The 17,854-nt window shown below is 30.2% G+C and overlaps 1 protein-coding gene across 1 annotated transcript; it reads left to right on the plus strand.

Moving 5' to 3' along the window:
• The first annotated feature begins 1,920 nt into the window (after positions 1-1,920).
• On the plus strand, positions 1,921-4,501 carry LOC125838082 (probable trehalose-phosphate phosphatase F). The gene is made up of 13 exons (XM_049517137.1): positions 1,921-2,013; positions 2,095-2,199; positions 2,379-2,544; positions 2,663-2,803; positions 2,889-2,960; positions 3,073-3,195; positions 3,299-3,355; positions 3,471-3,572; positions 3,687-3,764; positions 3,851-3,920; positions 4,052-4,122; positions 4,224-4,316; positions 4,421-4,501. The coding sequence occupies exons 3-13, from the start codon at positions 2,386-2,388 to the stop codon at positions 4,472-4,474; spliced, it is 1,020 nt and encodes a 339-aa protein (XP_049373094.1). The 5' UTR covers positions 1,921-2,013; positions 2,095-2,199; positions 2,379-2,385; the 3' UTR covers positions 4,475-4,501.
• The last annotated feature ends 13,353 nt before the right edge of the window (positions 4,502-17,854 follow it).

Genomic DNA, 17,854 nt, shown 5'->3' on the forward strand with positions numbered 1-17,854 from the left:
TAAGTATATATAGTAGATGTCGAACTCCCTTCGATTATCTCATGTGTCTATTTTTTCAGATTTTTAATTCTCTTATTAAAAATCTTGGCTCTGCCACTGCCTACAATAGTAGTATTTCAAAAAATGGGAGGAAGAGATTTGTTACTTCTATGTCACGTCTATCAAACTCTATAAATACGTGGCCTTTTACATCCTTCATCTTCTCTTTCATTTCCTTTATCACTCCAAATATAATTAATTAATCTCCTTCTTAATTTTTTCCGTTACATCTCTGCCAATTCTTAGGGTTTTCTCATTTAATTTCTGGGTAAATTCATTTTTATTTTATCTCTTTTAAATCTGCATGTTTTTCGTTCACTTTGTATCTAACTTTTTGTTTTTGTTTTTGTATAACTCTTCTTGTATCTAACAGTTCCTTTTGGGCTTCGAATTAGAAGATCGACATTGGATTTTAGATATTCACATATTTTTTAGCTCTTTCAACCAGGTATTTATTCACATTTTAGCTACTATACTTATATTTCGTTTTTTTTTCACAATTTAAATGACATTTTCTCATACAACTATTTTGATTTTTTTTTTCTGTGTTTTTTGAAATTCTTGCGCGAACTCATCTTGATCATTATTAATAATTTGTTCCTAATTGTGGATGCGTACGCAAATTTGCAAGTTTTTTTGCCAAATTTTGCGAAATACCAATCGATCAAAGGTTTACCCCTGTTTTTTGTTGTTGACATTTTTGTGCCTGGTACTAGTAAAACCGGGCTTATAGTGATATTTGACAGCAGAAAATCCTTAAATCTATTGTTAGCAATGGCGGATCCAGGATTTTCACTCTGGGGTTCGGAAACTAAAAATATAAATGTGTGAACTAGAGTGCACACCCAAACAGGAATTGAACCTGCAAACTGGGGATAGCATTTGCGACCCAAGTTGCACAGTCCAGTACCACTGAGCTATCTCTCTCTTCTTTGATTGAGGTGGCTCGAAATTAGTATTATATACCAAAATATTGAAAATTTAAGCTATATATACGGTGTAATTTTTTGTCAAGGGGGTTTAGGTGAACCCCTAGCACCCACGTAGGTCCGACCCTGTTTGTTAGATGGATGTAAATATTTAATAGAAGAAGTACTAGTTAATGTTTATTGTACAAGTTTATATATAATTACTTTATGTAAGTGACGTGATCGTGTAATATTCTATATTCAGAATTCATGTTTTGCCTATGCCACCATCCTTTATATGCGAATTGTACATTTCCTTTAATATTGTTTCAAGTCAACTGCAACATTTTATAATTTTTGTTGTAATAGACAACAATTAATCATTACAGTTGAATACTGTTCATATCTTTGCCCTGCTATTTTTTCCAAATTTTCAAGTTTGTAATGGTATAAATGTGGTTATAGAGAGCTTTAACTCGATAAAGTTTCGATTATGTAAAGTTGTCTGTTTTGTAAGTGATCTCTAAGGTGAAAAGGTTTCAAATGCATCTAATCTTTGTTTCATATATTGTATCATAATCCATAAAACTGGACGATTGGTAGCTATAACTACTGTTTATGATTTACCGAAAATTTTCACACTTCGTAAAAAAACATGTCTGTAAGACAGCAAACATCCTGAAGGACATGGATTGTGAGAGTTGTGCAGAGTAAGATGTCATCTCTGTTTATTTTTCTTCTGGTCTACCAACAAAACGCCTACCGATTATAAGCACTAAAATTAATCCTGGTTCCTTATTGACTCAAGGAATATTGAGTACACTTTCTATACTATGTTAATATTACAAGATTCATTTTTCTTTTAATGCTCCATGTTGTGTGTGACCATACCATTGTTTAGTTAATATTCTTGCCTCCACTGATTTTTTTGGATATAAGTAACCCATGACATGTATACGTTGTTTTCTTCTCTCCAGGTAGGAAGCACAGAGTCTTATAGCTAATATTAAAATTGTAAGTCAAGCATGTTGTGTTGCTTAAACTGGAATTTGGCTCCGGAAATGAGGTATTTTTGTGCTGATAGATTCATATAATTGGCTAAATTATGCCAGTAATTTGACAGTCATGCAAGTTTTTGATTGACCAGGTTTCAGGAAGCTGGTGCTTGATGGGCAGTAAACTCAGGAGTAGTAATAAGAGAACACTAAAGAGGTGGTTTTTCATCGACAAAAGGGTGGGATAAAAAGATTAGGTACTACAATTCAACTAGTAAAATCAGTCAAATTCTTAGAGATTCAATCGACTTGAATTCAGCGAAAGCTTCTTCTGCTCTTACGGATCCTTTGTTGATAATTAATTAAGCAAGTCTAGGTTGTGGATTTATTCTAACTGATTGACTTATTCACAATCAATGCTTTCATTCTCCACTAGTGTTCTAATGATTCCGAGAAAGAAGCCAGGGAGGCTAGATGACGTTCGTTCTAATGGTTGGCTTGATGCAATGAAGTCTTCGTCACCTCCTAGTAAGAAGGTTCAGAAGGAAGCAGGCGTTGAGGATTTCTCTGATGATGCTAAATGTGGTTACTCTTCTTGGATGGTATGTTCAATATCTCATTGTTTCCCTTAGTTTCACACACTTGTCTATATTTTCGTAGCCAGAGTGAATATCAGATACATTATAATCAAGTCTCTCTCTTCATGTTATTTGTGTGCAGTTCAAGTATCCATCAGCACTAAACTCCTTTCAGCAAATTGTAAACCATGCAAAGAATAAAAAGATTGTTATCTTTTTAGACTACGATGGGACTCTTTCTCCAATTGTAGATGATCCTGACCGTGCTTTTATCTCCGCTGATGTAAGTACTCTGATTTTTCCTTATTTTAAGAAAGAAGCTTACCTGAAGATGTTCACACAATGAAAAGAAATTACAAATTCTGCAGATGCGTTCTGCTGTCAGGGATGTTGCGAAGCATTTCCCAACAGCCATCATCAGTGGAAGAAGCCGTGATAAGGTAAAGATTTTCTCATTAGCATGTAATTCAGGCATCGTTTGTGTTTACACCATCAACTTTCTTGACCTCTTCTAGGTTGCAAATATTGTGATTTACGTTCGTCCTGTTTCAGGTTTATCAGTTGGTAGGACTAACCGAACTCTATTATGCTGGTAGTCATGGTATGGACATCATGCTTCCAATTAGAAATGAGTTGTGCACTAATGATTCACTTATTAAATCTACTGACCAGCAGGTATTACAGTTTATAAGAGTCGTATTTTCATCAATTGCCTAATAAAGATTGGCATTTCGTCCTTTTTACTCATTTCTAAGGTTCTAATTAATGTTTTGAGCAGGGCAAGGAAGTTAACCTATTCCAGCCTGCTCGTGAATTTTTACCTATGATAGATGAGGTGTTTTACTTGTTTCTCTATATGTTGCATATAAATGGATAAATAGTACTAATTGGCACCAAAAGAGATAAGAATGTTATCAGACTTGAACTAAACGAGCTAGACTACCTTGCAGGTTTTTAGAACCCTCGTCGATAAAACTAAAGAAGTAATAGGTGCAAAAGTTGAGAACCACAAATTTTGTGCCTCTGTACATTACCGTAACGTAGATGAGAATGTGAGTCTCATTTCCTTGCTGTTTCTATTAGTCCCTTAATTCTGAATGTTCATTACCTTTATGAATTATTTTGCAACCATTTGTTTGTGATGATGGTTTTCATTTTAAATGCAGTGTTGGCCTATTCTTGCCCAATGTGTACATGATGTCTTGAAAGAATACCCTCGACTACGACAAACTCATGGGCGGAAGGTATCTCAATTACTTGATTTTGGTAACATAATTACATACATTGTTCTAATTTGTCGAAATCTTGCTCCTTTTTTGCCTGTCGATAGGTTTTAGAGGTCCGTCCTGTAATAGACTGGGACAAAGGAAAAGCAGTTGAGTTTTTGCTTGATTCACTAGGTATGTTACATCAATGATTTGGTCCATGATCTCCTCAACCCTCCTCTCCCCGAAAAAACATATAATAATTGTAGAAAAAGGATTGTTCCAACTTCCATCCATTTGTATAAAATATATGCACAACAATGCAGGTTTTAGAAACAGTCATGATGTGCTCCCTATCTATATTGGCGATGACAGAACAGATGAAGATGCATTCAAGGTACATAACTAATACACAACGAAAGAATCTCATGTTGATATTAATATTAGTAGCATCACTATTTTTTTTGCTGTGAGATTAAAGAGTAATTGTAAATCCAGGTTTTGAGGGGGAGATATCAAGGTTATGGAATTCTTGTTTCGGCTATTCCAAAAGAGAGTAACGCTATCTTTTCTCTCGGGGATACTTCAGAGGTTTGGAATGTGACATTATACCAAATTTTTGTTGTCTATGTTGTTGAAATAATGAAAGTAAAATGTCGTTGATGAGAAATCTAATCAAAATCATATGTATGCAGGTCAAAGAATTCTTAGGTTCTCTCGCGAAAACTATGGAAAATCAAGAAATGTGAAATGCAGGACGGGGGAGGGAACAAAAGGGATGTTACTAATAAGAATTTTGAATAAACTGTGAAGTCATTTCTTTTATCATATTGTTCAAATATTTTTCTTACAAGTGCAAGAATTTTGTTTTCAGTTTTTTTGTAATTTCATTTTCTCGGATTTTCGTGTATTCTGCTCTGGGTAAGGAGGAGACTGTTGAGAAAAAAAAGCCCTTTTCTCTTTAGTTATTGTGATGGTTAATGTACTTAGATCAAGTGTTTCGAGAAGCTCCATGGGGATGGGTTGTTTGGTCTTCTTATATGAACTTGGGTCTGGGTCGTACTCTCCTTACGAGCTAGCTTGATTATGGGCAGCGGTGGCTCGACAGTGTTAAAAAAAAGATATGTGCCTCAGTCCCCAAATTTAAGGGGCCTCATTTGTAATAATAATTAATGTGTTATAAGTTATTATTTTTTAACAAATATTGAATATTGTTTGTAGAAAAAGTAAACTTTTCATGAAAATTGAATGAATTATTAGAAGAAATTTGACATATTTGAAGTACTATATCTCATGAAAAATAATTTAAAATAAGAATGGTTATATTATCAATTGAAAACTAGAAGAAATCAACTATATAAAAGTTATTAACAATTCAAGTTTAAGGCCCCGTTTGATTTTTGCTTTAGGCCACTAATAAGCTTGTGCCGCCCCTAATTATGGGAAAACATGGTATTGGTCGTACTCAATCCAATTTTGATGTCAATGAAGACCTAATTACTAGTAATATGTTTCAAATCTCTTCTTTTTAAATTATTCTCTTGGAAATATATTTTGAAAATATAGAATGGTAAGCAAATATTTATTTTTTCGTTCTCTTCTATCATTTATATTGCATGCATTTTGCACCCACAAATAATTTTTCATTTTCTCTTCCATCTGCAGATTGTACTCTTAATTATTAACGTAAATAAAAAACACTAATTTTCGACTTGTATAAAAAAAAAATCTTTTTTTTGAATTGTCACTTAGTGCATTTGCTTCTATACAAATTCTCATAAACCAATTCATTTGTAGAAGAAAAAAAACTTTCCCAATATAAATCAAAACATTTTTTTTAAAAAAATGAAGAAAATCGCTACTGGTGCATCGATTTTAATTTTAAAAAATAAATATTTTTTTACGAAATCGCTGTTGGGACAGAGATTTTAATTTTATTTAATGGTGTAAACGGAGTTAATTTTGTACTAAAGATATCGCTTCCTCAAGAGCGATTTTTCCCTTTTGGTTTTAAAAAAAAATTGATATACGATTTATATTTTTTGAAGAAAAAAAATTGCCCTTTTAGCTTCGGACTCGTCTTAATTATGTTGAATTTCTTTATTTTTTATGAGTATCCTCATCGAGCTAAGTTGGTCTCTTGTGGTGATGATGCGAATACAAAATTAAAAGTGATGGTACATCTCTCTAATACGTTTAGGAGATATGATGGACCAATACCTCTCCCTTTCGATCTATGTAGATTTACTTTTTTTGGTCAATTTTAAAATTAAATGAACCTATTTAACATTAGAAAAAAAACATTAATTTTAGGATTTCAAGATTACGCTGCCATTATTTTTTTAAATGCAGACATAGACCCCCACTAATTAGTAAACAATCTGTGGTTTTTTTATTACGTAAAGAAGAATACTTAAATTGTATTTGAACCGCTTAGAAGTCATAATTTTAAATCAGTATTGAATATATGATTTGGGATTTAATTTATTTATTTTAAATTTAAAATTTGACTCATAAATTTATATTGACGTACCAATTTTTTGGGTGAAGTATTATCCAAATGAATCTGTATTTTCAGAGCTAGAAGCTCGAATACGGTTAGATCGAATTGGCAGACACTATAACAACAATAGTTTTTTAGCGGCAGTAAACATGCACATTAATAAAGACTACTAAAACATTTATCGGCATTATTTAATCGTGATTGGATCCAATGTCGTTATGGACTTTAACGACACTTACAAATAGTATTAATTGTCACTAAAAATATATATTTGGCAACAACTAAATTATTATTACTAATTAATTATCGCTAATGATCATTCTTGATATAGTGAAAGCTAAAAGCTCATATACATGTTTGGTCAACTTAGTAACTTTTGCTCAAATAATATATCATTAAAAAATTTCTTAAAAATATTAAATTTAAAATTCAATTATTGCCGTCTGAAATAGCCATAATAATATTCAAAACCCATATAAATAAAATCCTAACTTTGCCTCTTTCTACTTTCTAATATCATAGCAAATTAGTATTATTATTTAGCAATATATGAAGTTTGCTTGTACAACATTTTATTTTATTTGAAATGAGTGAATAAATTAAACTAATTAAGTAGCAGACTCACCAATCATACACAGAGCTATCTGCGCATTATCTTTTTTTTATTTTTTTTTTAGTCCTCCAAGAAAATACGTAACACTTCCACTAGGATGTTTCTTTTTTTAACATAAACAAAATGCAAATATTTGATATGTTCCTTTATGTCCAAATATCTTGAACACAAGGGGTCGTGTTGTTTAATTTTTAGGGATGACTAGCTTGAGCAGAAATTAATAATATATGAATTAGTTAAGAAATTTATAATGAGTTTAAGGATAGTAATACATGAATTGTAATTTAGAAAATTTTAAAAGCGAATTTAGCTTGTTTTTAATTATACAATATGTAATTTTAAGAAAACATCTCAACTTTTTATAAATAAAATAAGTTTGTTAACTATTTAGCCTTGATATGAGGGCTTTTTGTCTTTTGATTTTTTTAATCCATTTAATGCTATTTTACATTTTATGATGTCTAAATAAATACAAATAATTTTATAAGTTAATACAAAAGCTTATGTACAGCCAAATCTCGTTATATTAGTAATGTTTGCCTGAAAACTTCATTTTTAAATATTTGTTTTACTATATGAATATGATTATTATAATAGATAAAATGTTATTATAAAAAAGTAAAATATAACATGAAAAATCGATTCTAATAAAAAATATGTAGATCGTTATAATGAAATATTGTTATAACATGATTGTTATTATAATGAGGTTTGACGATATATTTTGTGATACTACTTTTATATACTTCACATTAAACGAGCACTATTATTAGTCCATTGTACGTATAAGTGTAACATCGTCGATTTTCTTTGTAAAGTAATGGACTTTTTTAACTCACTGTCACGATTTTATGCAGATAAGGTCTCATATATCTAGTTCCTTCATGTTTTATTAATTAGTTGCTTGAATACGTACGTGTAAAGGGTCCACCTAATCCTGTTATTTGATAAGTATTGAGTTTTAGAATGTATATACATTAATCGAAACTCTTTGTAATTTTATATAAAGAGTGATATTTATAGCTAACTAATAAAATTTATTAATAATTTTATTTAGTGATTTATCAATAACTTCGAGACGAATACGATTTATATATCATGACTTTTTGTTGTATCTAAGGGTGTGACCTAGTGATCAATGAAGTGGTTGAGAACTCTGAGGTTTCATATTCAAAACTCAGCATAAACAAGTCGAAGTGCACAAAAGCTGATCTGAACACTACGATCATTGAAAAAATATATGGCTTTTTGTTCTTAAGAAAATTGGGCCGGGGAAAAAGGCAATTGCGTTGAAGGTGGACTATAAAAAGATTGAGTGATGTCATTTGCTTTTTGTTAAAGCCTTAAAGGAATGGTTAATTTACGGGGAAAATAAACATCTTATCCTATTTTCTGTCATATGATTAGCACTAGTGTCTAATAATGCATCAAATTGCATATCACATAAGAAACTTTTAAGTTGATGAATATAGTAATATACTCGTGATGTTTCTATTAATTTTACACCTTATCCTTTTTGTTTGGTGCAAGGACGAGTCATCACAGAAATATCATATTGTGATGCATCTCACTTTTATTTTATCCTACTTGTGAGCAATTGTGCCCAAATAATATATACACTTGCCCTCAATCATGTATGTCATGGCTTGTGAGATAAAGATCACATACTTTTGCGTATGTAATTTGGAGTTGTAATCAACAAATTTGTGATCGAGACAAATAAAAGTTAAGTGTGTGGTGGTCCTAAGTATTTTTTTCGTCTTTAATCGGAGGTTTCAATAGAATTTGAGTTCTAGGGATGAAATTGTATTTGATAAAGAGCGTTTTATATATAATTTATTCTCAAATGAAACTTTATGATGTGAATTTAAATTAGTTGAAAATCCCAAAGCGGAAAAGGGTTGATTTTGATGCACGAGTGTTTCAAAATAATATGAAGAATAATGTCTATATATAAAAAGGTATTGCATATATTAGAAAAATGCATAGACGTATAATGACCCCGTAAAAAGAGAAAGGGGGATTTATTTATTTATTTAAAAAGATGGATTGTCCATAATATTTTTAAGTTTAAATGACATTAGTTTTGATGATATTTACAAATATTTAGAGAATTAAATGTTAGGTCACTGTTAATATGAAATTAGTAGATGTATAATTGACAAACGACTACAAAAGAATAGGATCCTTAATAGGTCGCTAGAACGTATACTGCTTATACTAACAAGTGAAAATTGAGTTATAGAAGTGAAAGAACCAAGTCGTTTTGCAAATGACTTGAGATGTACTGAAGATCAGAAGTTATTTCAAGTGCAAGATTTTTTTTAAAGCAATTGGGTTTAAGAGTTTAACACATGGATCAAGAAATACGAGTTAAATATAAAAATATTTCGATACTGAGCATAAAAAGAAAAGAACTTTGAAATTAGGAGAAATGTGTGAAGCTCGATCAAAACATATAAGGAAATCAAGTCCAAGTAGGATTAATTCTTTAACCATATTCAATGGTATTTGGAGAAAGAAGCCAAGGAAAATTCAGTTATCACCATTTATCTCATACATTGTTTTAAAAGGCGGGGCGTGAGGTGAGGCGTTTTATACAGTACAGGCGAGGTGTAAGCCTCGAGACACGGGGCGTAAGTCCCAAGAATATACGAGGCGTAATCTCATGTATATTCAATTTTATAGTTTTATTACTAATAAAATAAGAAAAAGTAAACCTTTCAATTTATGATTTTTATTTGAGATAAGTATTAATAATCAATAATGAAGAAAAAAAGTATTATAATTACTATTGAGAAATATCATTACACCAATAATAAAAATATGATTTAAAGCAAAAAAAATTAAAAATGCCCGGGTGTACGTTTTTATGCTTAGAGTTTACGCCTCAAATTTTAAGACTTACGCCTTATGAATATACGTCTTTAATTTACGCCCCAACCCAAAACTCGCCCTGAGACTCATCCCAAAAACATTTTTGAAAACACTGAATTCTCATATAATAATAAAGTACCATTAGGAGGAGTGTAGTCTTGAAAGAAGTTGCTATAATTGGGTCAGTAATTTCTTTTTTTTAACCCCTTGTTTTGACTCAATTGTTATGACTCGAACTAGGAATTTACTGCTTACCATCTGAGCAACTCGCTTTTATAAGTAGTCTTTTACTTCATTGGATAGAAACCCACTGTAAAATTTTTTGTATTTTTATATTTCGTAATTTACTTCTTGTTTAATTATAATATCTGAAAACCCCCAATTATTCAGCACAGTAGATGGTATTAAAATACAAATTAGTACTAATTTTATATTTATTTACTCTAAAAGTATGCAGACGTGAAAGCTCATATATTTGCATAATCAAATATCCCTAGTACAATATGTGGAACTCACTAACTATCAGAGTCTAGTAGTATTACTTTTTCAAAAGTTTTGAGACAATATAATGGCATAAAACTTTGGCTAGCCAACAAAAGCTATTAGTCAAAGAAATTATAGTAATATAACTAATGACAACTGACTTTTTCAGATTTAAAACGTGTGGTGCGTAAAAATTAGCTGCAAGATCCAAAAAAAAGAAAGGGTGAAGATTAAGCTTATTAATCACAATTACAGTGATTTTCGTTTTGTTACTGCCTTTTAATGATATTATGCTATGAAATATGGGCGAGCTTTACTTTTCTGGGACATAGTTTTTTTTTTACAATATATATGATTCATGCACGGAATTATTAAGCTTCAAGATATAGTAAATTGTTTTATTTTAATATATACATAAATGTGAGGTTATAATTTATAATTAATGTGTTTTGGATTTGTTGTTGAATATTTTGTAATATACATAGAGGTCTTAAATTGAACATGCACATTTGTTCATGAAAGAATGTTATGAAAAGTCATTTGTTCATGAAAAAATGTGACTTTTATTAAAAATTATTTGTTCATGAAAAAACACAACTCTTATAAAAAGTCGTGATCACTTAGTTCTATAAATATAAAGACTCTAGAAGTAGCCTAAGAAAAAATCTACATGTTAAACAAAAGATTTGGTTCTATCCTAAAGAGAATTGTTTGTATTTACCCCAATATATATATAGCCAATAATTCTTTAAAGAAAGTGATTACACGCCTCAAAACCATCTTCTTCTTCAATTATGTTTCTTATTATTTTTTCTAACATTTGTTACCAAAAGTCGTAGCTCATTTTAGTTAGTAAATTTTCAATTAAATATTAATACATATTTCATAAATTTCTAATATAAATAAAAAATCTAAACAAAAGTTATTGACTTCATCCAAAATATAGAATATATATTGTAGCTTTGTTCATGTAAATACACCAACGTGGAAGGTCCGATACCCAAAAATTTTAATCGCACTCATATTCATTACCACAAAAAATGGGTTCAAGCTTCCTCCAACACCTTCTAATGCGTTTCATTTGAGAAATTTCTATGCATAATGGCCTATATTTATAATAAGGGCATAATAAATAAACATATTATTTAAGTTTAGCTGTTATGATTTATGTCTTTCAATTTTGAATATATACAAACAATATTTGAATTTATACAAAATTAAATAAATAAACACACCCCAATCAAAGATTTCTAGTGACCTCAAAGAAATGAACATGCCATTTACCTATTGTATTTAATCAAAGAAAAGTATAAAAAACAAAATGTAAGTAAATCAACTAAATAAATGTTCAGTAATAATAATGCCAAAGATAGGTATACAACGTGTAACAAAAGAAAAAGTAAAAGTCTTAACTTTACGTAAAATTTTAGTGGTGGATATTCTATTAAAAAAAACATATCATTATTTCATTTTTAATATATATATATCTTCCCTTTTCTTTTTTCCATTTATATTATATTTTCTTTTCATCATCTTTTTCTCTTTGCCTTTATCTCTTCTTTTCCGTGTCTTTATTCCGTCCATTCAAAATCTCTTTTCGAATTTTATAATACTAGAAGTATTTATTTCCCCTCTCATTTTTTTTTTCTTGTCCTTTTCTCTTTCCCTTTGTTTGTGTTATTTTCACTCCTTTTCCTTTAATAATATATCCTTCCTAAATCGTTTTTCCTTATAAAATAAATTTGAATATTATATATCTCAAATTGATTTTTTAGATAGTGACTCAACAAATTGTTATTATCTCAAAGAATTCGAATAAAAAAATAAGATGACTTTCTAAGATGGAATAACTATTATTTGAGTGTCCATCTGAAAAATCAACCCCCAGATATCCAAGGCCAAAGGGCAAGAGGGGTAAAATCATAAGTTAAAAATCAATATGAATAGATTTATCATTTTTATGTAGGAGTATAAATTAATTAGTAAAAAGAAGCAAATATTTTAAAAAGTTGAATATTCTAATACTCCACTAGTTTTACGTGAAACGGAAAGGTCATGTCTTGGAATTAATTTGGCCTTTGCAAAAAAAAAAGTCATGATCATTTATAATTGAAAATTACAAATTTTAAGTTCTGAAACTATATCAATTGTTGGGATAATATAATACAATAATACTCTGTTTTTGGGATGAATCTAGAATTTGTAAAATATTGTAATGCATCATTAAAATGAAAAGAAAAATGTATTTAATGACAATTGTTCCTTAGATAAATAACTCAATCCTTAACCAAATTCAATATTTAGTTTTCTTAAAACTTGAGTGTTAGCTGATAATATTAGTATCAATTTAAAATATAAGTACAAAAAATATGGTATAATTTTACAAAAGACTATAAATTCACGTGCCTCATATTTATACTTTAAAATTTACCGATGTGTTAACAATAATTTAAACTTACATTTGTCTAGGCTCGTTAATTACCAAAGTTGCGACATTTGTTTAGACAGTGGCGTAGGGTATAATATATTAGGAAAAATTATCTAAATACACAACATATTTTATTATATTTTTTTAAAAAAAGTATCATTTGAAAAAATTACAAAAATCCCTATTTTACACATTGTATCGGTTGTATACATCACTTTACGTGATGTATCAATCGGATACACCACTTTACGCGATGTATCAGTTGGATACATCACTTTACTCAATGTATCGGGACATTACTTTACGCAATGTATCGGTTGGACACATTACTTTACGCGATGTATTGGACGGACACATCACTTATTCACTTTACGCGATGTATCGGTCGGACACATCACTTATTCACTTTACGCAATGTATCAATCGGTTACACTACTTTGCGCGATATATCGGGATGTACGCGATGTATCGGACTATTGAGTGATGTATCTGAAACCGAGATGCGATGTATCAGGACATTGAGAGATGTATCTAAAATCGAAACACGATGTATCGGGACATTTTTGGGATATTTGGATTCCACCAAATTTAATGGATTTTTGTAATTTGAAATGAGTAGAGACACGGTGTAATTAGCTCTTAATACTATGAGTTTGTTTGGAAATTCACCCAGGTAATTGGATTTGGTGTAATTTGGTGTAATACATTGTCTGTCCTGTTTGATTGACCATGTAACTACCTAGTCAACATGTAATTGAGTGTAATTGGCAGGATGTAATTACACTCTCCAATTCACATGGGGAAGGGGAGGGGGCTGTGAATTGCGTAATTACATGGTGTGATTACAAGTTGATTATTTTTTTAATTTCTTTCTTTTATTTTTATTTTTATTTTTTTTCATTTTAATGTACTTTTATTTTTATTATTTTTAATTCTTTTCTGTTTTTATTATTCTAATATTTTTTATATTATTTATATTTCATTTTCTTTTTTTGCAACTTTCACTTCATGTGGTTTCATGTAATTTTCATATTATCTAAAAAAAATCATTAGTATAATTTTGTTGGTATTCTAATTTTTAAATTAAAATAGAATTAATTGTTGAATAAAGATATAGACTTACATTTTTCTTTTCTTTTAAATCATATTTATGTATGTTATGTTGAAATTTGACATAAGAGTAATATGTTAAATTTTTTGTTTTGAATTTAGAACTTATGTTATATTTTCAATTTCATTAGTTTTAGGAGTATTGACTCAATATTTTACATTGCAAGCTATTTTTTTTAAGTTAGACTTTATAAATTATCTTTTTTGTCAAATGTTTTATAATTTTATGACATTATATTTATAATATTAATCTTTTTATCAAACATGCATTTCATGATGTTCATAGAAATTTTGTACTTTTAGTTTTTATGATTAATTTAATTAAAATACACTAAATTGAAAAATATAACTTTTTAAATAATATTAATTAAGAACATATGTTTATTAATTAATATATTTTTCAAAATAAAATATATATATCTTAAATATTCAATATTATATCATTTATAAAGATCCATATTTGTCTAATATAATTTTTTAATTTTAAATAATTATTTTTTATTTTTAAAATTCAATATAGCGTTATGATATACTTGTGCAATCCAACAGTACACTTATAATTACAATGTAACAAACAAATAGGTCAACATAATTATTAGGTTGTGTAATTACTAGACTGATAATTACGACCCTAATGATTACACTAATTTCAATTAACCTAGTGGCTTTTCAAATAAACCCTATAGAATTTGTGTAAAATCTACAATATATTATGAGTTCAACATAAGACAATAGTTTTAATATATAAAATTCTATATTTTTGATCTAAAATATCACTAATTAAATATATAAAAATCAATACGCTAGCACTTGTAAATTGTAATTGTATTCTAAAATTCAAAATCTATAAATTTTAAATTTTAACTCAAGGCGTATTTAGGCTCATAGATTTGTATGAACCAAAACAGAATCAACATGTATATAGGACATGTAGCTAGAAATAAAAAGAAGTTTCACTTAAATAAAGTAACATAATAGATAATGAAATTCATTTAGTTGATCCTAAAATAAAATGTATACATGTAAGTGTTATTTCGCATTCAATGTGCTACATCACTCAGTTTAGGCTTATTATTTTTTTCGTTATATTTTTCCTTTATTTTTTTAATTCGTATTTAAATAATTGACACTTACATAGGACTTCGATTAAATTGACTTAAAATAAACATATAGTTATTGAAGTAAATTGTCTTGAATTGTTGGTTATAATAGATTGATAAACTTAGTTATGTAATTGCTCAAAAGCAATCTAATTATCAAATATTTTTTAAAAATACTTTCCAAATGAATTAATTTAACTTTTGAAAAGTAAAAAATGTTTATTTGTGAAGAAATTAACTACTAAACAAGATTGATAATAGAATTGTAGAAGATGAAGATAGTATATATTTCTTGAAGTATATTTTTACAATGAATAAGCATATGTATTTATATATACCTTTGTAACTAACTTACCTAATCTTCTAACTAACTCTAACTAACTTCTGGAAACCGTGCCTTACTAACTTTTACATTTTGATTTCTTTTTTTTTAACTTCCTCAACACTCCCCCTCAAGCTAGGTGGTGCAAATATGTTTAAGACACCTAGCTTGGACAATAGATATTCATGTTGCGGCTTGTTGAGACCTTTAGTTACCAAATCTGCAGGCTGATGCTGTGTTGAAACATAGACAATATTAACCAGTCCATTTTGAAGTTTTTCCCTAATGAAATGGCAATCCACCTCAATGTGTTTAGTACGCTCATGATAAACTGGATTCGAGGCTAATTGAATAGCAGACTTGCTATCACTATATATTTGAACTGGTAAGTGTACCTCAGCCTCCAACTCTTTCAGCATGCCTACCAACCAAACTAACTCTGTCACAGTTGAAGCTAAGCTTCTATACTCAGCTTCAACTGAACTTCTTGACACAATGGTTTGCTTCTTAGCTTTCCAAGAGATCAAAGACTCTCCAAGTTTAATCACATATCCAGTTACAGACTTCCTGGTAAGGGGGCATGCAGGCCAATCTGCATCACAGAAAGCTGTAATTTCACTACTACAACTATTGGAAAGTAATATACCTTGACCTGGTTGCCTTTTGATGTATTTGACAACTCTAAGTGCTGCATCCATATGAGACTTTTTTGGTTGATGTAGGAACTGACTTAATGTTTGTACACTAAAAGAAATGTCAGGTCTTGTCATGTTTAGATATAGCAACTTCCCAATCAACTTTTGATAAGTAACTTGATCTGTTAGAGGCTCCTCCTGATTTTGTCTAGTTTGTTCGTCATACTGCCTTGACGTCAACTTCATATTTACATCCATAGGTGTTCCAGCAGTCTTTGCTCCTGACAAACCAATTTCTAAAATGAGTTGAAGTGCATATTTTCTTTGATGCATAACTATTCCACTGTTTGATCTTACAAATTCTATTCCAAGAAAGTATTTCAACTCTCCTAGATCCTTCATTTTAAAACTCAGTTGTAAGGACCTTTTTGTTTCCTCTACTAGCTTTAAACTACTTCTTGTTACCAAAATATCATCAACATACACTAAGATTATTGTAGTTCCTTCAGTAGTCCTTCTTGTAAATAAAGAGTGATCATGCTGACTTTGATTGAAATCCAGCTTCTGTAGAACTGCTGCAAATTTATGATTCCATTGTCTTGGTGCTTGTTTAAGCCCATACAATGATTTTTCTAGCCTACACACCTTATAATCATTCTCCCCCTGGCTGGAAAAACCTTGAGGCACAGACATGTATATTTCATCCTCTAAATCACCATTCAAAAAAGCATTATATACATCCATTTGATGTATATGCCAACACTTGGACACTACTAAGGCTAAAATAGCTCTCACAGTAACCATTTTTACCACAGGGGAAAAAGTTTCTTTGTAATCTATGCCTTCCTTTTGGCTATATCCTTTGGCCACCAGTCTTGCTTTAAACCTTTCTACTTCTCCATTAGACTTGTATTTAATCTTATAGATCCATCTGCATCCAATAACAGACTTTCCTTTTGGCAAATCAACCAGTGTCCAAGTTTTGTTATCTTGTAAAGCTTTTATTTCAGCTTGCATTGCTTCAATCCACTTAGGATCTTTGCTGGCTTTAACAAAGGATGCAGGTTCAGTTAGAACAGAAGTTGCAGCAACAAACTCCTGGTAAGATTTAGACAAGTGATTGTATGCAACACTGTCAGCTATAGGATACTTCACCGGTTTGCCCATATTTAGTGACACAAAATCTTTCATCCAAACTGGTGGATGTACTCCTCGTGTAGACCTTCTATGTACCACTGTTTGAGAGTCAGTAGTAACAGACTCATTATCTTGAACTGTTTCTTTCACTGTCTCTTGCTCAATGTTGCCATCCAAGTTTCTGTTCAACTCCTGACTACATTGCTCTTCTTGTAAGCAAATATTCTCACTATTCTGCTTGTTCATCATGTTGTCACACAACAACTTCCATTCTCCATTTATCATAGTACCATCCATACTACTCACAAATGTACCCTTTTTGCTTTTACCTAAGGCAGACATGAAAGGGAACACTGTCTCTTTGAATACCACATCTCTACTCACAAAGAAATTACTTGAAGTCAAATCTAACAAAATATAGCCCTTCTGAGTTTCTGAATATCCCATATGTACTGCAGCCTTTGTCCTTGATGCTAACTTATCACTCTCAGTTAGAACCTTAGCATAACATAAGCAACCTAATACTCTAAGGTGAGACAATATTGGCTTGCTTCCATACATTTTCTCATATGGAGATTTACCTCCCAGAACTCTGCTAGGCATCCTATTTATCAGGTAGACAGCTGCAAGCACACACTGACCCCAATAATTTAAAGGAATATGCCCCTAAAACCTTAGAGCCCTAGTTACTTCCAAGAGGTGTCTATGCTTTCTTTCAGCCACCCCATTCTGCTGAGGTGTATAAGGACAGGATCTCTGATGTACTATCCCTCTTTCTTTAAACAAAGCAGCACAAACTGAATTCATGAATTCAGTTCCATTATCAGATCTAACCTTTTTTACCTCTTTGTCATACTGTGTTTTAACAAATTTCAGATAATAACCTAAGGCTACACACACATCTGACTTATTTTTTAACAA

Source organism: Solanum verrucosum, unplaced genomic scaffold (genome assembly GCF_900185275.1).
Source record: "Solanum verrucosum unplaced genomic scaffold, falcon-dt-bn FXZP01000079.1, whole genome shotgun sequence".
NCBI lineage: Eukaryota > Viridiplantae > Streptophyta > Magnoliopsida > Solanales > Solanaceae > Solanum > Solanum verrucosum.